General features: G+C 47.3%; 1 protein-coding gene across 2 annotated transcripts in view; it reads left to right on the top strand.

Moving 5' to 3' along the window:
* KIF26B (kinesin family member 26B) overlaps window positions 1–22,748 on the top strand; it is a 490,864-nt gene that overhangs the window by 448,000 nt on the left and 20,116 nt on the right. For both annotated transcript variants that reach the window (XM_057557354.1, XM_057557348.1), the window contains 2 exons: window positions 14,609–14,771; window positions 15,770–19,175. In XM_057557354.1, the coding sequence (XP_057413337.1) occupies window positions 14,609–14,771; window positions 15,770–19,175 (3,569 nt within the window). The remainder of the gene's footprint in view (window positions 1–14,608; window positions 14,772–15,769; window positions 19,176–22,748) is intronic.

Raw genomic sequence — 22,748 nt, 5'->3', positions numbered from 1 at the left:
CTGCAAGCTGGCTTTTTCAGTTCTTTTAACTCATACACCCTGTGAAACCTAACGTGTTTTTGCTTTTGAGAACTTCATGCTGTCTGGTATCAATCTAAGAAGAGCCCTGGGGTCGTAACACAGACACAATTAGCAGACTGACCTGGCTTGACTTGGCCAGAGTCTTGACTGAAATGAAGGGCATATCAGTGGTTCTGACTGTTGCTCTTTGGGGGACGTGGTTGTACACATTTCTCCAGACAGGCCTGACAGTGACCTTGGTGTGAATGTCTCTTCTATGATCTACCCTTGATGACTGTGAGCTGTGCATGCCTGAGTAGGCCATGGCTTGTGTTCTAGAACACTTAGAGGGGCCGGAAGAGTCTCTCTTGCTATACATCGGTGAGACTGTGAGTCTTGTACTGAGCACTTGACACCCGTTCTAATCCAAGGCAGTGTCATCTACCTTGGTTTTATTCTGACCATAGCTCCTATGAGGTAAAAAAAAAAAAGTAATGCTTTGGAAGTTATGGAGGTAGGAAGCTGGGAGAGACTTCTTTTGATGGAGAAGTACCCACTAGATAGTTATTTAAATATTTATAGAAGGCAACTCTCTGCTGCGCACCGTGTTAGACATGATCTCTGCCCATCTTATGCAGTTCTCCAAAAAAGCAGGCATCATTAGCGGCATTTGGACCATCCATCTAACCTAACCCACCAGGAGCCTTTCATAGCACTTTGGGAAAGCACTGAGATGTTTTGAAAATTAAAAAAGTGAGGTCAGGGGGCAAAGAAGTGTCACAGGAAGTTGTGATTGATTCCTAATTTTCAAGCCTCTTGTCACCGGCAGGACTTTGAGAAAGTGCCCAGTCTGGGATCTTGCAGGGGTGACAGTGAATAGACTGAACTCAAACCACATTTATCCCATGTAAGGAATGAATAGCTATTTGTGATTGAACTTACCAACTTAAAAGATGCAGAATTTGTGCTGCAGTAGCCTTTTTTTTTTAAACAAAATAAGTATCACTAGAAAACTCAAATGTTTCTTAATTCTTTTTCAAAAAATGCATAATTCTTTCATGTTTTTCATGTCATTCCCCAATAAGATTTCATGTATGAATTATGGCCTCTGTGTAACATCTTTTCTCAGACTTGGACCAGTAATGGAAACCATTCTTAAACTTAATTTCCTTTTAATTCCTTCCAATTACTAGGCACTGGTCTTTGTGCCAAGAGCCAATCCAGTTGGTACATTTTGTGAAGAGTGTGGAATCATGTTTCTTTAAACCACATGTGATACCCAGAAGGCATTCTAACAGTTACCCTCATCAACGTCCTTAGAGTAGGTTATTCTTGATTTCAAAAGAAATTTATCCCCAGGCAGTCCATGGCACATGTGCTTAACAATAGTCTTTCTGGTTTTCCCCATCTGCTGACTGGTTAGTGGCCTGCAAGTAACAAGGACCGTATTGGATAAGTATCTTAAGCACAAAATAGCATAAGAAATCTTTGGTAACTCTTATCGGCAGGCTTATCATAGGAACACCAAATATTGGAAGGCTTTTGAACCACAGATGCCAAAGAAAAATGTTAGTTAAAATCTAAGACTGATAAAGCATTACCAAAAAATGAAATGGTGCTTTTGTACATCAAAGGACACTATCAAGAGATTGAAAAACAACCCACAGGATGGGAGAAAATATTTGCAAATCATATATCTAATTTAGGATTAATATCCAGAATATATAAAGAATTCCTACAGTTCAACAACAAAAATCCAATTCAATTCAAAAACGGGCAAGAGACTTGAATAGATATTTCTCCAAAGAAGATATTACAAATGGCCAATAAACACATGAAAAGTTGCTCTACATCATTAGTCATTAGAGAAGTGCAAATAAAACCACAATGAAATATCACTTCACATCTGTTAGAAAGGCTGTTACCAAAAAATGGAATATCAGTATTGGCAAGGATGTGGAGAAATTGGAACCTTTGTGCATTGCTGGGGGAAATGTAAAATGGTACAGCCACTGTGGAAAACAGTTTGACAGTTCCTCAAAAAGTTAAACATAGAATTGCCATGTTATCCAGCACTTCCACTCCTATTTCCATAGACAAGAGTAAAGTAAAGGTCATTCCAGGCTGAAACCTGGGATGAACACAGAAGCAGGAGAGGCACAAAAGTCCACACTTGTTCAGGGAGTAATGACTAGAGTGGGATGGCTAGAGTCCACAGTGCAGAAAGGCACCTTAGCATATTCTGAAGCTTCTTCCTCACTAGGCTGCCCAACTCCGGGTTCAAAGCCACCAGTTTGTCTTTATTGTCATCTTTTATATGGTAAGGAGGAAGCCTCCTAGACTATCAGTCAATGAAGTAACAAATGGATCAGAACTATGGTCATGCCAGTGTGCAGCCCACAGGGTGAGCACCCAAGGGCTCTCATCTCGGTGAGTAATGGACTTTGTGGCAATGGTGCTTCACTCTTGCTCCTGGAACCACTTTCAGTATCCCCCACCTGAGACTTGGAAAGGCCACTGGTTAGGAGTAGGGAGCAAGTTTGGAAGCAGAGGGCACAAATGGCTCATCCTGACCTTGACAATCAGAATCTTGTTTTAAGCTCCATGCTGCTGCCTTCAAAGAAAAGCCACTGCACAGGAAGAGATATGAGCTTGAGATCATAGGAAGGACACATTGAATCATCTAATCCATCCTCCCAAGTACTGGTCTGAATCCTTCCCGACAGGGTGATATTCTGTACCACTGGCTTCACATAATGAGCCAGCTTCATGTCACCTCTCTCTCTCTACAGCATGTCACCTCTCTCTCTACAGCACAAGGGGTGCCCACTGATATGCAGTCTGATGAGCAGAGAGAGATTAGACTTCCCTTTCTTCTGTGTGCACAAGATCAGAATACAGTCAAGTGAATGCAAATGAAATGACTGCTAGGGCTCATATTTGCCTTTTCTCTGTTTATTTTATTTTGATAGAGAAAAAACATGGAATTGGCTAAATTGAACTCTGGAGACTGGAAATAGTCATGATTGTAATGCAGTGTAATCATCAAGCCCAGACTCCTTGTCTAATGTTACTTAACTTCTTTTTGGCCTTCCCAAGGAATGTGGTAGAAGAGGGGTTCATCTGGGTTTCCAGTGTTGGAAAATAAAAGCCCCATAATTCACCTAGTACCCTCATTGCTCTGTCATCTTAGTGTTTTGCTTAGGGAGTAGGTTAAAAAAGATGAGACCCTTCCAGATGTTTCCCTGCCTTTTTTTGGTAAACACATTTCTTTTGAAAGAAGTCTAAATACATTTGCAGATTTTCAAAGCCCAGTTTCTGCACAGTTCTAATAACCCTGAAGGGTGATCACAGACTAAGCTATAGAAAGAGGCACCATCGAAATGCCACATCAAACATAAGCTTCATGTAAGTTTCTTACCTGAAGTAAACATTAAAACTCATGAAAAAGCATAGGAATGTTCTAAAACTATAAGTTAATCACTAAGGCGATATAGGAGGCTTGGGGATGGTGTAGTGGGAAGGCAGTGGGAAAGATTTGAGTTCAGGTGCTAGGCAAAAATAGGATTTTATTATATCAAGAATTCCATTTGCAACTTTCATTTTCTTTCTTCTTGAGAATTCTTTGAGAATCCACGGAGAAGGAGGGGGTGAGCAGAAATCAGGGGAAGAGCTCTGGGTTACCATGACAACATGACTCTTGACTCCATCACTGTCACCCATCAGTGCCTTTTGGATTACTGCAGAGATCTCTGACATTGGAATTAACACATGCTCCTAAACCTGAGGATGATTTAAAGCTGAAGAATAGCAAAGTTTCTAAATAGTACAATGAGCTCATCTTTACTCAAAAGATGTGTAATGCTCATAATGCAACATAATTGAGATATTTCCTTATCCCTCCCCCAGTAAAGCTGTCATAAACCACTCCAAAGGCTCTATAAAAAGTGACAAGGCTATAGAAATGTCTGTTGCAGAACATCGGTAATTAATCATAATGGTTTGGGCCAAATAAATTTTTAAAAGGAAGTAAAACTTCAGATAATGTGTAAAATGTCAGAGTAGTATTTACATTCTAAATTGCAGTAACAATATAAACATTATTATTACTCCTAATCTGGTCCTGCAGATGGATTAAAAAATGAGCATGCATCTGTACAGACCAGTCTTCAGAGTTCACTAAATGCTTAATGAACCATTAAGCACCCCTTTATAGTATCTCAAACTTCATTAGCATACTCAATTTTTGGTAGTCTGTTAATTCAGGGGAAACCTATGGACCTATAATTTTCTATTTGTCTATAGGGGCTACTGATTTGCCTTCTAAGTTATTGTTTTTGTTTTGTTTTGTTTTTCATCAAAGGGATGACATTCCTATCTCTTGATTATGCTAAACTAAGTAAAACTAAATATAGGCTCTTTCCCTTTCTGTCCCAGAGCTAATAAGTCATAAACATTGTTTGAATTACTGTGAAGAAAGATCAAAATAAAAAGCAAGATCAAAATAAAAGCATAGTTCTTGCCCTCAAGGACCTTGTTGAAAAGAGCTGCCTGGAATTAACCAAACTGTGAGGTTTGAGGGCACAGTCCTTGGACTGCCAAGTCTGCCCAAGACTTCTGACACCAACTGCAAGGAGTTAGGGTCCAACTACAAAATTAGAGGAAGAATCCAGAGAAGACTACTCTCACTTCTGACACCAACTACAAGTTTAGAGGGTTCCCAAAATCACCTTCAGGTTTGGTAATTCACTAGAAGGATTCAGAGACTCACTGAAAGTACTCACAGCTACATCTTATTATAGAGAAAGGATACAGATTAAAATCATCCAAAGGAAGAGATGCAGAGGGCAGAGTTTGGCAGGGTTCCAAACATGAAGCTTCCACTGTCTTCTCCTGTGGAGACAGAGTGTGTTACCCTCCCATTGTCGATGTGTGACAATATACAGTGAGCTTTGGTGTGCAGAGTTTTTACTGGGGCTTCATTATGTAGACATGATTGATTGATTGATTTCCAACCTGGTTGAACTTGGTCTCTAGGTTGACTAATACCACATGACCCAAAGCCCCTGACCTAAATCACATAGTTGATCTTTCTGGCATGGCCACCTCCTACCCTAAGACTATTGGGTGTGGCCCTACGATCTGCTGTGGCCAGTCCCCACCCTATACAAAGATACCCCCAGCAGATACAATACAGATTACTTCCCAGAAGCTGAGGGCAAAGGCTAGAGCTCTTTGAGCAAGGCCATATTCTTGACTACACAGGAGTGAAGACAAGTCTGAGTGAAGAGGAAGTACTAAATTATGTGGTAGGTAGAGCGGGTGCTTAGTGTGAGCTTGGATGACCAACCAAATATTTGAAGAGCAATGGAAGGAACGTGGACTATTCCCAAGCAAGAGAACATTTAAGGAGGACATGATAAATGTCTTTCAAAATGTGAAGGGCCAGTGTGTGCAAAAGGATTATTCTTACCCTGTGTGCCCCTAGAAAACAGAGTTGAGTGTCTGTGGGTTAGAAGTATAAGGAAGATATAAGTTCAGTATAAGAAAGAGCTTTCTAATAATTGAGGCTATTCAAAAATATTACACAGGCTGCCTGGGAGATGGTAAGTTTTCAGTCATTAAGAATATTCTGGCCGAAAGCAGATCACCTGTAACAGTGGCAGTCCTGTTATTAGTAAATGCAGTGACCCCTAAGAATCCTTTCAACTCTAATACTCTATGGTTCTAAAAAATTATTTTTCTATTTTTTATTTTATTCTTAATTAAGAATTTTTATTGAAGTATAAATGACACAACATTATATTAGTTTCAGGTGTACAACATAATGATTCAATCTTTGTATATATTGCAAAATGATCACCATAATAATTCTAGTTAACATCTGCCACCGTAAGTTAAAAAATGTTTTTTTCTTGTGATAAGAACTTTTAATATTTACTCTCAGCAACTTTCAAATATGCAATACAGTATTATTACTAATTATAGTCACCGTGCCATACATTACATCCCCATAACTTATTTATTTTATAACTGGAAGTTTGTACCTATCTTTCAACCTTGTACCCTAGAATCAGTGGACTTTCTATATTGTGATTCTAATTACATGAATTATCTTTAAGATGTCTTATGTTATACCTGAGTGCTACAGCCTTCAAATGGATGTACGTTTTCCTGAGCAGAACTTAGATTTAGAACACCAAGAGTAATTCACATTCTAGTAATTGAGTGATCGACGACTAGACCAGGATGGAAATTTTTTCTTGCTCTAGATAAGAAGGAATGAATTGTTAAGCAAAAGAATAATATAAGAAAGTTTTCATGAAACACATTTAATGTATATAAGTGAACCCGTATTTTTTATTTTTTTTTATTTTTTTATTTTTTTTAAACATCTTTATTGAAGTATAATTGCTTCACAGTGGTGTGTTAGTTTCTGCTTTATAACAAAGTGAATCAGCTACACATATACACGCGTTCCCATATCTCCTCCCTCCCGCATCTCCCTCCCTCCCACCCTCCCCATCCCACCCCCCCAGGCGGTCACAAAGCACCGAGCTGATCTCCATGTGCTATGCGGCTGCTTCCCACTAGCTATCTATTTTACATTTGGTAGTGTATATATGTCCATGACACTCTCTCACCCTGAGTGAACCCGTATTTTATAGCCACTTCAATAATTGCAAATGTATCTCAAGTGAGATCAAAGCAGATTAGTTAGGATTTTAACTTGAAACCTTCTGTCAGCTATAAATTCAAGTTACATTATAAACTTCGTTTGAAATATTCTGAGTCTATTCACTGTTTACAGCTGGTCTTTCTCATGAAGTGAGCTGAATTAATGTGAATTTTATCTTATTCAGATAAACAGAACACTGATATCCAAGATCAAATGGATTCATGTAGCCCAAATTTCCTTAGATTTCATCTTCCTATGTGTACAGGGGTAAATGAGTAAAGTCGTAACTCACATTTCCTTGGCCCCAACCCATCCCTATAGTTTAAACCCTCTAGTTTGTGTAAACTGTCTTTCTATCCAGATCCTTTCCGATGTCCCTCAGGGAGCTCTCGTGAATGCTCATCATGTAGTCCTGCTGGGGGCAACTCCTGCTTCACCTAGAATAGAGGCCCCTGTTGGGCACCATCACCACTCTCCTGCCTCTCATTGGGTACAGCCACCAAAGTTGTCAAGCCACCATGGTGCCAGCCCTGAATAAACAGGATGGCATGGGGAGAACACATCTCTCCCACGTGCTACCCTGCATCAGAGGCGTCCCCAAAGGGTGCTGTTTGTGCTAAGGGTTCTATAGTCTTTACTAAAGAGCTCCATGAGAGAACAGCTAGGTTAACCTTGACCCCTCTTAGGACCTCCACCAACAGGTGGTCTTCGGTTAGGTAAGGCGTGAACTCATACCAGGTAGCATATCAGTCAGATCACAAAGGCTGGTCCTTCGGCTGGCAGTGGGTGGTTCTCTGCAGGGTCCTCTTCTAAGCTGTCCTCTGATGAGTGGTCTCATCATCTCCCACGCTGCTGCATGCCAGTGCTGGCAGAGGCACCTCTAACACACGCGCCAGACGCAGGCAGCTATTTTCTCCAGTGCTTCATTCTGCAAGCCAGAGTCACTCTCATTGGAAGACCTGAGAACCGTGCTTCTCTATCAAGGTTGCCAGGATTACGCACTCTCCTTCCCAGCATCCCACAGCACAGACCTGCTTATGCCATTTGCAGTACAAATGGAGTAATATCTGAAACTGAGCAGAAAGCCCTTTAATTTCATGAACTCCTTTTGAAAATGCCATTAGGATAGCTTGGCCTGTACCAAGGTTTGGGCTGTTCTCTAGTACCAGAAACCAGAAAATTCATGTCCTAAAATGTTGGCATCCTTGAGGGGAACATTGCTGAGAAAAGGCCACTCGTGCAGAGCAGACAGCTTCCCAAGCAAGAAGGCGTGTAAAGTCTTCTCCCAAACATGTGAATGTCTGTGAAGCAATCACGAACAGGGCACCACCAATCCCTTACAAATAAATAAACACAAGGGAAGTGATTTTTCCCTTGTGGATGTATGTATTTCAGTGTCACAACTCAATAGTGTCACAAGTAAACATATTGCTTGGGACCTAGAAGACAGACAAGAGGCATGAGAGTTTGCCCTCACCCAGGGGGCCTGTGACTCAGTCTGCCCTCTGCACAATGCTCTTTCTCATGAGAGAGAAAGAACTGCACTGATGTTGCCCACCTTGGCCAGGAGCACTGGGCCATAGATGCTGGTGTCTTGGGACCCTTGTCCCCAGACCTTGGGCTGGTCTCCAGAGGACAATGGTGACCCTTCAGGCAACAGTCTAAAAGGATGTTCACAGACCAATAGGATGTGAATGTAAGGAGACAGGGTCAGTGGGAGAAAGGGTGTAGCGTAGCAAAAAACTAGGCCAAGTTCATGATTTTAGCCTACCTCTGGTCCTTCTTTTCCTTTCTGTTCTTTCTTCCTTTTCACTCTCCTCTCCCCTGGTGATCAGTGGGTGGATGCAGGGGCCTGGTGTTTGGGGGCTAAGGCTGGGAGATCAGAACTCTTAGAGCTGGCTCGATCCCTGGCAACTCTTGCCCAGCATCTCAAGCTCTCTGTTTGGGGCTCTACAATACAGTCTGGCAGTTTACAGGTAAAGTGGGTAGAAAATGCGATAGGTACTAGAATGCAATGTAGTTCCAGGGTCATATCCTTAACAATGTGAGTGATACCAACGTTTTCTTGGCATGTAAACATTGGTTGTTATCTTGATCTGAATATCTGACACCTGTAAAAATTCAGTGTATGTGGTTTCCATTCTTGAATGCCAATGGTGCATTGCTTAAAAACAAACAAGCCCTGTCTCCCTTTTCTAAAAAAGAGCATGCTTGTGTGTATGCCTGGGTGGACGCACGTGTGTATGTTTATGATTTATACGTCTGCTGCCCACAGGAATCCTTCTCTTGCAAATTGTTCTGGAGATTAATTAGTTTTCTAGATTAACCAAGCTCCTTTCCTTTCATTTTATTAAGAATTAACATAACTCATCTTGCTTTCTTCTGTGCCCTCATTGTGTTTGCATTAAAGGAGGCACATTTTTGACAACAGATGCATGTCTGTAAGTGGACATTTATGGTTCTCTCTCACAAGAAGCAGGCCTTGAGGAAGGGCCATCCCATGGTCCTGTAATTGGGTTGCCCCACTTGGCGATTCAGAGCTCACTACTTTTTTCTCCTTCAGAAGAACGTGGTCCATAGATGCCTTTTTTTCTACTTCCAGAGTTCTTCACCTCGTTTCTGGGGAAGAAATATATTTAACAGCTCTCATGAAAGGAATGGCTTTTTTCTTATGAAATTACCTGGCCAACATTGCAAATGTGTGACTTTGGACATCTCATTTCACTGGCGGCCCTGTACCAGATTACCAGTTGAGAGAGTTTCCCAGCTCTCAGGGTCAGAGAACAAGGAGCTAGAGATTCCAGACTGTCCTTTCAGAAAGGAATTTAGAATTCTGTTGGGTGTCTTGGGGACCTCAAGCTCATACATCCCTGGATGCCTGCCACGTAGGAGAATCCTAGCCAAGGAGACAGAACCACACTATAACCATCAAGGTCTGGGTGTTCTCTAGCCATCAGGGAGTTAACAGTGATGGTGGAGACACCCCGCAGCCTTGAGGGTCTTTCCTTACCATGTGCTGTTTCAGATTTGTTCTTCTGTCCTTAGCTTTAATGGATGGTATGTGTGTTTACATATGTGTCTCCCTCACTAGATAGCAGGCTTCTTGAGGTCCTCTAGGCTCTCTGCCCTGCACGTTCTCAGCATCTGCAGGGTGGCTTCCTGATGGTCGGAACTCACCAAATGCTTCTTGAGTGAGCCACTGTGGACCTACATGAGTTAACAAGTTGAAGGAGGGTGACCAACCTCACAGCCCCCTTGAGAAGGACAGGCTCTGCATCACATAGGAAATGATTGGGGCAGCTGCTGATAGCTGTGTCCTGATGGTCAAGTGATTTCTAAAGCCAGCATTTGTTCCTCTGCCTGTTTCCATGCTGCTGATTTTAAAAGCTCTCCCTTCGTGAAACATCTGAACTGAAAGAAAGACAACATAGACAACTATCAAATCAGAACAAGATTATTGAATAGTAAGGAAATTAAGACACACCTTTGTGCTCTGGTTGGTAACTCTTTGGCACTCTGTATAAAATGAAACCACCTTATGTCATTACTCTAGAGCACGGGTCAGTGGACTTTTTCTGTAAGGGACCAGATAGAAAATATTTGTGGCTTTAAGGGGCCATATGGACTCTGTCACAACTACTCACCTCTGCTGTTGTAGCATGAAAGCAGCCAGAGACAATATGTTAAAAAATTGGTGTGGCTGTGTCCCAATAAAACTTTATTTACAAATACAGGCAGTGGGCCAGATTTGGCCTACAGGCCTTAGTTTGTCAGCCCCTGTCCTAGAGTACTACATTCTCTTTCATGCTCTTGTAAAATTAATATTATTAATTAAAATTTACTCATTATGCCATTTTTTGGTGTCCTCTTGCTATGTCTAATAAAAGGTTGACTTATTTTAAAAAGTAAGACATTTTTCCAAAAGTCATTTTAAAAGGTGTGTACAGTTGGGGTGGGAGGGAGGTGGAATATGTGTGCATAGAACATGGCTGCCTGAAAGAACGGCATGGTTCTTCCCAGACCCCAGTCAGCTCTGCTCCGTCACCAGTGCTTTCCTCTCCCACCCAACCCATCTCTCCCACACGGCCCCCGAGTCTAAATCCTCATCCAGCCCGGCCCTGAGGCTCGGTGGCCAGCAGCTCTGCACTTGTGCTCTCCTCTTCCTCTAGCCTCAGTCTGCATGCAGAGAGCAAACTGAGTTTGCACTGACCACTGCCCTAGAAACTCTTTTGAACCTTTTTTAGTTTCCTCCCAAAGACCCTGAGTTAAACGTACAGTTTTCAGCCTTTAGTACCCTGTCTATTCTTTCACCTTCCCTCCCCAACTTAATTGTCTTTGTTCCAAGTTAAAGGATCATGAAGAGGTGGAAAAAACCAAAGCTTTATAGCCACCATCTTTCAGTCCCATAAGGTATGTTTTAGAGTCTAGAGAGGCCCACATGAAACAGTCTTGCTGGCAGTTTTACTGGCTTTCCAAAGGAGAGCTAAAATGCTGGTTGCCAAGCAACACACATGCCCTGGCTTCTTCCAACAATGTGGACTTAAAAAAATAAAATTGTCCTATGATTGACTCATGAATGGGCAATCATGTGGAAATACACAGGGCAAACAGTTTGATATAACAATGCTATATCTGTTTATTCTGTCTTTGGTATCTTTTCCTGAAGACTTTACAGGGTCACATGGAGAAATAAGTGGGGCGTGCCTTCAGCAGAGTGCAACTGATGAACAAAACTTATCATTAGGAACTTCATAGTACAGTCGGTCCTTGGAATCATCTGCAGATTCCATGTTGTGAATTATGTTCAAAATCCATACTTTTCTGTAGTTTGCAGACATGCTTAGTAGCAAAAACTTTGAGCCACCCAATGCACATGTTTCCAGCTGAAACTGGACAAGGCAACAGCCGCTGCCTTCTTGTTTCACTTCTCTTCATGTAAACAAGGGTCCTTTTTGCAGTCTATTTAGTGACACAATTTTTTAGTATTTCTGTGCTTTTTTTTGGTGATCTCACTGTTTAAAGTAGGCGCCTAGGTGTAGTGCTGCAGTGCTGTCTAGTGTTCTTTAGTGCAAGAAGGCTGTGATGTACCTTACAGAGAAAATGTATGTGTTAGAGAAGTTTCATTTGCTGTTGGTGTGAGTTCGGTGTTAATGAATCAACAGTATGGCCCATCCAGAAAAAGGAAGAGGAAAATTCATCGATGTACATCAGCCTACTCTGGAAAGTACTCAGGTTACGTCTAAAGTGCATAATGAAGCTGTAGAAACAGGCTGTATTTGTGGATTCACAATATGACCAGTTTTTTAAAAAAAAGCATAGTGGACAATACTATAAGGCTGAAAGCCCAAGAAATTTATGCTCATGTTACCCAGGGTCAGGGAAATGTTCAACCCTTCTCAGCTAGTGTTTTATTATATAGAAAGTACATATGATTCATTATTTATAAGAAATAGAAATTAAGGTGTCTTTAAATAGATATGCACATAAAACAAGATTATGTATTGATCCATTGATGAAATATTGTGACCAGAGGGTCTCAGGAACCTAAAACCATGTATTTCCCCTAGGAGCATGGCTCAGCATTCCCTAATTCAGTGTTCATGGAGACTTAACAAAAATAACTATCATGAATAATAAGAATTAACCATATATGATCACAACTTAACCCTAATGGAATCTATCTTCCACTTCCCATACGGAAGACAAAGTCCTAAACTCATCCAGGTGCAGTGTCTCTGCTGAGAATGTGTGCCAGGAATGGGACTTGACTTCCCCATCTGGTCGTCAGCTCTGGTGGTATCCATGATATTACTGATAGACATTTTGAAGGAATTTAAATGTTTAGAGCCAGGAGCTAGGGCTGGAGGTCTCTTCCTCCACACCCCACTTACATTTCTGTCCAAGTCAGTTCAGGCTGCTGTAACAGAATACCATAGACTGAGGGGCTTAGGTAACAGTCATTTATTTCTCACAGTTCTGGAGGCTGGGAATCCAAGATTAAGGTGCTAGCAGATTTGTGTCTGGTGAGGGCCCACTTCCTGGCTCACAGGCAGCTGTCTTCTCACTGTGTCCTCACGTGGCAGAAGGGACAAGGAAACTCTCCAGGGTCTTTTTTATAAGGGCACTAATTCCACTCATGTGGGCTCCACCCTCATGACCTAATCACCTCCCAAAGGTCCGACTTCCAGATACCATCACATGGGGCGTTAGGTTTCAACACATGAATTTGGAGGACACATAAACATTCAGTCCATAGCACTCTCCTTCCATCACTTTTATCACTGATTATTTTGCTCGAAGGGAAACCCTGATATATTTTTAAATTGCCCTGGCACTGAGCCATAGTGATCCCAGTATCCCTAAACTGACACCTTAATTGGTCCCAGAAAACTGTTGCTCTTACACCAGTCTTTCCTCCCTGAAGGCCTGATGCAGGTCACATGTGAAGTGGTTTCCTGTCTCCAAGGTCTAATCTCTGCTGACAGCGGCCTGCATGTCACACTGAGTCTCCTGAGCTGGACAGTCTCTCTCCAGAGAGCTGAGTTGGAGGGGTGGGGGGAAAAGGAGGGGATGTCTGGCTAACAGTCTGATGGGGACACAGGCGTGAGGACAAACCCCTCTCATCTGGCAAAATAAACTCAACACAGGGCATGGGAAGCAAAGAGTCTCCCTCAGCCTTTGGGATCAGGGGAGTCTCCAGAGATGAAGTGACATTTGGCAGCAGGTAAGATGATGACATAAGCAGAAGCCTCTTAAAAGCAAGGCAGGAAGAATGTTGGGACAAGTATAGGAATGGAAAAACATGAGCCATTCCTCCAGACCACTTTTTTTTTTTTTTTAACTTTGGGTTTATTTATTTATTTATTTATTTATTTATTTATTTATTTATTTATTTATGGCTGTGTTGGGTCTTCGTTTCTGTGCGAGGGCTTTCTCTAGTTGAGGCAAGTGGGGGCCACTCTTCATCGCGGTGCACGGGCCTCTCACTGTTGTGGCCTCTCTTGTTGTGGAGCATAGGCTCCAGACGCGCAGGCTCAGTAATTGTGGCTTACGGGCCTAGTTGCTCCGCAGCATGTGGGATCCTCCCAGACCAGGGCTCGAACCCGTGTCCCCTGCATTGGCAGGCAGATTCTCAACCACTGCGCCACCAGGGAAGCCCCAGACCACTTTTTAAAGAGCCTAGAAACACCATCTGTAAACTCCTGGGCCTCATTATCACCCCTCAGGGCACTGGCCCCACGCAGCACCTGCAAAGTCCCCAGAGGAGTCCCTTCTAGAAAGTTCTGCTTTCTGTTGCTGATTGAGTGAGTGCTCGGGTCTATGTCTGTGTGTCCCCAGTAATAATCAGGAATATGAATACATTTTCCCTCATCACTACCGTGTGCAGATAGGAGTTAAGAGACAATGGCAATAAAGTGGGTGCAACTCCTTGGCAAAAGAAACCTTGCATGTATTATAAACCCATAGATCTTCAATACAAGTTCATGGCTGGGGAAGTGCTCTTTGTTGTGAGGATTGCCTGGTGCAGAAACTTGCAAAGAAGGGCCGGGTGTGCAGCTAGCATGCCGAATCACCGATCACAGAGCTGTTCTCTCTCCATCCCTTCCTCTCATTTCTATTCCCAGGTCTCATTATGTGCAATGTCATATGCACACACGCAGACACACAGGAATACCCCATCACAGCCAGGACGGTGATGCCAGGGGAGGTGTTTTGCATGAATTCCATCCTTGGGGTTGGAAGCACTTGCTCAGCTGTCAACTACAAATAGCCTCGTGTAGAAGATGATGTTAATTAGTATGCCATTTAAAAAATGGGGAATAAAACCCCCACTGCCCACAACAAGCCATGTAGGGGCCTGAAGCCCTACCCTGACAGCCAAAGTGAAGCATGGCCCGCTAATGCAGCCTTAATTCACTTTGTTGGCAGAGAAAGCAAGCTCACCATGCTGCTGCGGGAGTCCCTGGGGAACGTGAACTGCCGCACTACCATGATCGCTCACATCTCGGCCGCCGCCGGGAACTACGCCGAAACTCTGTCCACCATCCAGATTGCCTCAAGAGTGTTGAGGATGAAGAAAAAGAAAACGAAGGTAAGGAGCTTGCAGGGGGTGCAGGTGGCTGAAGGAGCTTTCGTAGCCCTGCCCTGAAATTGAGTCAGAAAGAGCCAAATCAATATTTCTAATCCCCCAGCACCAGGGGCATGGTGAGCGTGGCCGGCTGCCGCTGCGCTGGCTCAGCACCCACCTCGGGGCAGGAACACCTTCTGGCCGATACAGAAGTCACTTCCCCCCCACACAGCTGGTGCTTTCCTCGGTCATCCAGCCTGGACCCCTAACAGGGAGTACTTAGTCCACTTTAGATAGTTTAAATGGATTGCTACTTTGAAAATTTTGAGAGAGACGGGAACTATTCATAGTTTATGTCTTGCCTACCTTGGTCCTTCAACTGACTGACCCCTCCTTGCTCAGGTGGCCCTACTTCCCCTGCATTTCCAGGAGGCATTTTCGGGCTGCTGGGTGTTGTCATATTAATTCAATGGTTTCTGGTTGATGCTGAGTCTGCTAGAAACCACTGGGCTCGTTTTCTCAGGCCGAGGCAAAGCCAGGGCAGTGGTGGTGTGACAAGAACGTTTGAGAAAATAATCATGATTGTGGTCACTCTGGTCCATAGCCAGCTGGTGATTTGTGGGGGGGCTTTCCCCTTCCTTTTTGTATCTTTCTTTTTTTTTTGGTCAAAAACACATGTTTCCAGTGTTCCGGGGCACAAGTTGTCACAAATGGTTTGGGTGTGCGAATTGGTGACCCCTCAGTCCTTAGGCAGTCAGATGGGACCTGGGCGGGTCACCCCGTTTCACGAGCCGCCTCTGCTTCCCCAGTGCGCCTCACAGGGCTTATCCTTCGAGTATGAGGCCACGACGTGCACAGCTTGGGTGCCTGGCCGGGCACACCCCGGGTAACAGCCCAGAAGCAGGGAGGCCCACCGGGGTCTGGAGCCAGTGGCCTCCAGCAGCTGCCCCACGAAGTCAGGGTCCCCGGGAGGGCTGTCTTGGAAGGGCGGCCCACACTGACGGTTCCCCTCTCACTCACAGTACACATCGAGCTCCTCCGGGGGAGAGAGCTCCTGTGAGGAAGGCAGAATGCGCAGGCCCACCCAGCTGAGACCCTTCCACGCCAGGGCCGCCGTGGAGTCGGACTTCGCGATCCCTCACCTGTCCAGCGACCCCGACTACTCCTCCAGCAGCGAGCAGTCCTGCGACACGGTCATCTACGTTGGGCCAAGCGGCACGGCCCTCTCTGACAAGGAGCTCACCGACAACGAGGGGCCTCCAGATTTTGTCCCTATCGTGCCAGCCCTGCAGAAGGCGGCCAGGGGTGACAGCCGGCCCACGGAGGCCGGAGAGGCCGCGGCCAGCAAGTCGGAAAGGGACTGCTTGAAGTGCAACACGTTCGCCGAGCTGCAGGAGAGGCTAGATTGCATTGACGGCAGCGAGGAGCCCAGCACATTCCCTTTCGAAGAGCTGCCGGCCCAGTTTGGGGCAGAGCAGGCAAGCAAGAGTGTCCCGCTAAGCCAAGCAGCTGGGGCAAGCCCACTCTGTGAGTCTGATGAGGAAGATGATGGGTCGGATGGCCAGCTGGCAGCTGGAGAAGGCAGTGAGCCCCCGGGCTCCGAGGTGCAGGGGAGTCGTCACTCCCCTGTCCCTGCTGCATGGCTCACCAACAGCCCCACCCCTGCCTCCCCCAGAAGCATCCCGGGCAGCAGCAGCCAGCACGGTTCTTCCCAGCTCGTGCAGAGCCCCAGCCTCCAGAGCAGCCGGGAAAGCCTGAACTCCTGTGGCTTTGTAGAAGGCAAGCCCAGGCCTATGGGCTCCCCCAGGCTGGGCATCGCCAGCCTTTCCAAGACCTCAGAGTACAAGCCGGCCAGCTCTCCTTCCCAGAGGTGCAAAGTCTACACCCAGAAGGGTGTCCCGCCTTCTCCTGCCCCCCTGCCCACCTTCAGCAAGGATGCGGGCGTGGTATCTAGTGAGTCCCTGCTGCAGCCCAAGGTACGTACCCCCCCGGTCGGAATGAGCCCCCAGGTTTTGAAGAAATCCATGTCTACTGGGAGTGAAGGGTTCCCAGAAACCCCTGTGGACGCCGAACATCAGGCAGCAACTTCTCCAGATGCCAAGAAGGAGATACTGAGCACCACGATGGTGACAGTGCAGCAGCCCCTGGAGCTGAACGGTGAGGACGAGCTGGTGTTCACGCTGGTGGAGGAGCTGACCATCAGCGGGGTCCTGGGCGGCGGCCGCCCCACCAGCATCATCAGCTTCAACAGCGACTGCTCGGTGCAGGCCTTGGCCTCGGGCTCCAGGCCCGTCAGCATCATCGGCAGCGTCAGCGAGGACCTGGAGTGCTACTCAAACGTGGCTCCTGTCTCCGAGGTCAGCATCACGCAGTTCTTGCCCCTCCCGAAACTGAACCTGGAGGAGAAGGCCCGGGAGGCAGGGAGCAGGCGTTCCTCCATCAGCTCCTGGCTGAGTGAGATGAGCACAGGCAGTGACAGCGAGCCGCCCTGCCACAGTTTCATAGCCCAGACGTGTTTCGGGCACGGGGAGGCGATGGCAGATCCTCCGGCCTCGGAGTTCGTCAGCGGCATCCAGAACACCGCTGTGGTGTGCCGAGAGAAGCCCAAGGCGGGCCCCGACAATTTGCTCATCTTGTCGGAAATGGGGGACGACTCCTTCAACAAAGCAACCCCCATCAAAGGCTGCAAGATATCCACGCTGGGCAAAGCCATGGTCACCATCTCTAATACAGCCAGCCTGAGCAACTGCGAAGGGTACATCCCCATGAAGACCAACATTACGGTTTACCCCTGCATCGCTGTGAGCCCCCGGAACATCCAAGAGCCCGAGGCGTCCCTTGCCACCGTCAGCTCAGTCCCCAAAGCAGCCCGGTCTCAGGAGAGCAAGGAAAGTGGTGCAAAGAAAGAGATGAAATTTGAGGACCCCTGGCTGAAACGAGAAGAGGAGGTAAAAAAAGAGAATGCCTGTCCCCCCGAAGCAGGGATTAGGCACGAGACTGCCACAGGCCCCCCAAAGCCTGAGGCCAGAGCAGACCAGGACAGGAAGGCCAGCCCCAGTGACGGGCTGAGCAGCAGCGGCGGTGAGGTATCTGCCTCCCCCGTGGCCGACAACTTCAGGAGGGTTGTGGATGGCTGTGAGATGGCCCTGCCCAGTGTGGCTGCCCAGAGCCCTGTGCATCTCAGCAAAAGCCTGAAGTCGAGCAGCCTTCCCAGGGCTTTTCAGAAAGCCAGCAGGCAGGAGGAACCCGACAGCCTCTTCTCTCACTGCCCTGCCGAGACCAGCGGCATCGGCCCAGCTTCCAGCACCCAGCCCTCCAAGGCCACCCTGGAGAGGAAGGTGGCGTCACCCAAGCACTGTGTCCTGGCTCGGCCCAAAGGGACTCCCCCGCTGCCCCCTGTCCGAAAGTCCAGCTTGGACCAGAAGAACCGGGCCAGCCCCCAGCACAGCGCCTGCAGCAGCAGTTCCAGCAGCCCCTTGAACCAACCGGCGCCCTTCTCGGCCAGCTTCCTGGACGAGCCCAGCGGCAAGATGAAGGATGCCGGCAGCAGCAGCAAGCTCTTCGGTGCCAAACTGGAGCAGCTGGCCAGCAGGACCAACTCTCTCGGCAGGACAACAGTCAGCCACTACGAATGCCTCTCGCTGGAGCGGGCCGAGAGCCTGTCCTCCGTGAGCTCCAGGCTGCACGCGGGGAAGGACAGCACCATGCCCCGCACGGGGAGGAGCCCGGGCCGCAGTGCCGGGGCCTCGCCCACCAACCCGGGCCCCGCGCAGCCGGCCGGGGCCTCGCCCAAGGCCAGCCAGTCCAAGATCTCCGCCGTGAGCAAGCTGCTCCTGGCCAGCCCCAAGGCCCGCAGCCTGTCCACCTCCACCACCAAGACCCTGAGCTTCTCCACCAAGTCCCTGCCGCAGGCGGTGGGCCAGAGCTCCGGGCCGCCCCCCGGCGGGAAGCACATGTCCTGGTCCACCCAATCGCTGAGCCGGAGCCGGGGCTCGGGCCTGGCGTCCAAGCTGCCGCTGCGGGCGGTGAACGGGCGCATCTCGGAGCTGCTGCAGGGCGGCGCGGGCCCCCGGGGGCCGCCGGGGCGTGCGGGGCCAGAGGCGGAGGCCCCCGTCGACGAGCGCCCGCCACCCGCCGTCCCGCTGCCCTCGCCCTACAGCAAGATCACGCCGCCGCGCAGGCCCCACCGCTGCAGCAGCGGCCACGGCAGCGACAACAGCAGCGTGCTGAGCGGGGAGCTGCCGCCCGCCATGGGCAAGACGGCGCTCTTCTACCACAGCGGCGGCAGCAGCGGCTACGAGAGCATGATGCGCGACAGCGAGGCCACCGGCAGCGCGTCGTCCGCCCAGGACTCCATGAGCGAGAACAGCAGCTCCGTGGGCGGGCGCTGCCGCAGCCTCAAAGCCCCGAAGAAGCGCGCCAACTCAGGTAGGCTCGGGCCCGGGCATCGACGGGCGGAGGGCGGGCCCCAGGGCTCGGGGATGGGCGCCCCTGTCCCCAACCGCCTGTCATCTGCTGGGGACAGAGCCATGGAGGGCTTCACTGTCACACCACAGGCAAGTGCAGACGCTGGAATGTTCCGGTCCAGATGTAGGGACTGTGGTCAATGCACATCATAAACCATTTGTTTGCCTCAAATCAAAGAAACCAACCTCAAGGGACCCATGCAGTCATGCTGTAATTCTAGATGTTATGATGTAGATCGCCCCATTCACCCACCCGATCACAGATCGTGAAATACGATGAGGAGGTTAGCCTCCCAGCATGTTCAGGAGTCATCGCGGCTGTCAGAATTTCGATGTCTTTATTTCCCAGGCGGTGTATGCGTCAGGCTTTGATCTATTTTGACGGTGCTCTACTTCAGACCCTCAGCCCTGAGCCTCAGCAGCAGACCTGGGAGCAGAACCCCCCCTTATAAGACAAGTGGAGAACAGAAATCCATTCAGTATAACATGACAGCTGTTGGGTCCTATTTTCAGGGTCAAGGGCATTCAAATGTATTGATAGCAGTTACTAAAGATAGCAATGAAGTTTACCTAAGCCAGAGCCTTTGACAAAAAAAAAAAAAAATCTGGCCTTCCCAGTACTCGGTTGTTAAACCTTATTATTACAATCTACCCAGTCTTGGTCTTCAAAGTCCAGATTATCGTGTGACGTTTGCTATGTGCTCACATGATTTTGAGTGTCACAGAGTGCTTTCACGTACTCTAATTTAGCATCTTGAATCTACCAATCCAATTTATTCTTACAATAGCTTTACTCTTTTTTTGACTTGTATTGTTTGGTTTGTTTGGCTGTTACACTGGAGTAAAGAGGAAGAAAAACTAAAATAACCACTTGGAGAGTGGACCACAGGCTCTACACATGTCCTTGCTTGCTGCTACCTCCTTTTGTAAATGCTGTTCTCGAGGGTCCCTTGTTAGGTTAGGCTGTTTGTGTAAAATCAAAGCACCAGGCTGGGTGCCAGAGATGGGATTTAATAGAGAGTGTGGAGGGCATCGGACCGCCGTGAGCAGCTGCCGTAGATCCCAGTCTCCATAATGGATATGGCAGTGGAGATATGCTCCTTGCAGGCTGGGTGACCTTGTCTCGCTTATTTATGATTATTATTAAGAAAAATGCTGGCTGTCAGACATGATCAGCATAAATCAAAAACAACTTCTTTAAGAGAAACCATAAAACTCCTCAAAGGAAATTCCTAGCTCAATGGCCTGATTTTACAATTACTAGAGACATTTGGAACTGCAGAGGAGACAGGCAGTTATCTGTTAGTGGAGGTTGCTTTAATGCTTTGGTTATTTCCTTAGTGAAAATGAACTAAAAATATACTGCCAGGAAGAGAACCTTGAGTTTTCTGAGTGCTTTGTAGTACAGGTAACAGTGGAAACAACCAAACATCATGATGGTTCACCTCTCCAGTCCCATTCCTGGAGATCCATGTCGGCGGAGAGTGTGCAGAATTCGACCTGGTGCAGTGGGATGATTGATCTAGAAAGCAGGAGACTTGGGGTCTTGGGCTGTGTGACCTTTAGGGAATAACTATACTCTCTGGGCTTCAGTATTCTCACGTCAAAGTACAATGAAGGGGTTGGTAGAGAACCACCATGGTCTCTCTGATGCTCATGTTGTAGAAGTTGGTGCAAATAATATAAAGAATATTGGTGGTAATATGACTTCCTTTCCATAAGATGATCCGTAGTCAATGGGATTTATTTTTAAGTTGTTAAATATTGATCAGGCCTCTTCTGTGCAGTTAGAGCTTGGTGATATGGAAGTTGCAAGTGTGGTTGGGGAGGAGCAGGCAGCGTAGAAGACAACGCCACTGTGAGAAGTGTGTAATCTCATTGGCGAGCAAGGATGAAGAGTGTGGAACAGGGAACAGTGAACCATGAACCAAGGTGCCTTGCCAAGTGCTGAGTGAGGTCGTGAGAGCTAAGGGTAGGAAGTATTTAGACAAAGAGGGCCCAGAACATTGAAGAAGGCTACAGGGAAACATTGGGATTGAGCCAGGCCTTAAAGGATGCTGGGACAAAGCGGGTAAAGGGCATTGTAGGCTGAGGCAGTGATGGGAGCACGAGCTTGAGGCAGTAAGAGCATGGTTTACGGATAAAGAGTGGGATTAACTCAACAAGGGGGATATTCTTCTTTTTTTTTTTTAACTTTTTTTTGGGGGTTTATTTATTTATGGCTGTGTTGGGTCTTCGTTTCTGTGCGAGGGCTTCCTCTAGTTGCGGCAAGTGGGGGCCACTCTTCATCACGGTGCGTGGGCCTCTCACTGTCGTGGCCTCTCTTGTTGCGGAGCACAGGCTCCAGACGCGCAGGCTCAGTAAATTGTGGCTCACGGGCCTAGTTGCTCCGCGGCATGTGGGATCTTCCCAGACCAGGGCTTGAACCCGTGTCCCCTGCATTGGCAGGCAGATTCTCAACCACTGCGCCACCAGGGAAGCCCCAAGGGGGATATTCTTAATGGATGTAATAACGGACAGAAGATGTAAGCCCAGATCAAGTTATTCCTTGAACATCTGGCAACTGTGATAAGAATTATTGCAGTTGGCAATGGGTAGTCATCATAGGTTCTTGGCTGAGAGTGTCATAAGGTGACAGAAGCTGTGGGCTGCTTTCTGTAGATGGATTTTCATCAATCCCTCCACTGTTCCTTGCCAGCTCCCCCGTGGTAGGTACACGAATGTGTACATGTAGCCATTAGCCATGAAGTAGAGTGAAGACAGCCAGATCGGGTGGGGAGCGAATGTCCACCCTGCCCAGAGGGCATTCAGTTGCTAAGAGGATGGAAATCGGTGATGGGCAGTCTATGGCATGGTTACATCAGCTTGGCCCCCCGAGGCCCCATCCTTTCAGTGATAGCTCTTTGGTATCACGTATCATGTGGGCTCTCCCGGACACTCTCTCTCTTCTTCCTCACGTTCCGACACTTCACCCCAAACCTGGTGTGTTACCCCCTTGGCTTCTCTCTTTTTTTTTTCCTTGTCTCTCAGGCTAGCTGGGGAAATATGAAAATTAGATCAGCACCTTGGTCTGAGTGAAGTTCATTTCCACTGTAGCAGGCCCGGGTGTGGTGTGACACAGCATCCAGAAAGCCCAGGAGAGAAGCCAGCCAGGGAGTGTGTCGGTTCTGAGATGCACCCAGGGCTTGATCTGCCTGGACATGAGCTCCTGAGAGGCCTGTTCGGCACTTGACTCAGCCTGTTGGGTCCCCAGTGCTGGGCTGGTACAGGTTACCATGAATCAGTTGGACACCATTGATTGATGGCATTTGTTGGTTGGCTGGCTGACAGTGTGGTCCTGCAAGTTAGCTGAGTTCTTTTCTATGTACTTCTCGTATCTCGCCCTGCTGGTGACCCGTGTTTTAAACATTAAGCCTATCCTCTATTTTCTTTCCCACTCTAAGCACCAAACACTGTGCCTTCCCTTCTTTGGGTGCCGAGTAAACATTACTGACTGATGGGTTGCCGGGTTCAGTTAGCAGATCCACTGCACCAA

The sequence above is a fragment of the Balaenoptera acutorostrata genome, chromosome 1, assembly GCF_949987535.1.
Source record: "Balaenoptera acutorostrata chromosome 1, mBalAcu1.1, whole genome shotgun sequence".
Lineage (NCBI taxonomy): Eukaryota > Metazoa > Chordata > Mammalia > Artiodactyla > Balaenopteridae > Balaenoptera > Balaenoptera acutorostrata.
The sequence above is the reverse complement of the archived record's forward strand: the minus strand, read 5'-3'. Positions and strand labels throughout refer to the sequence as shown.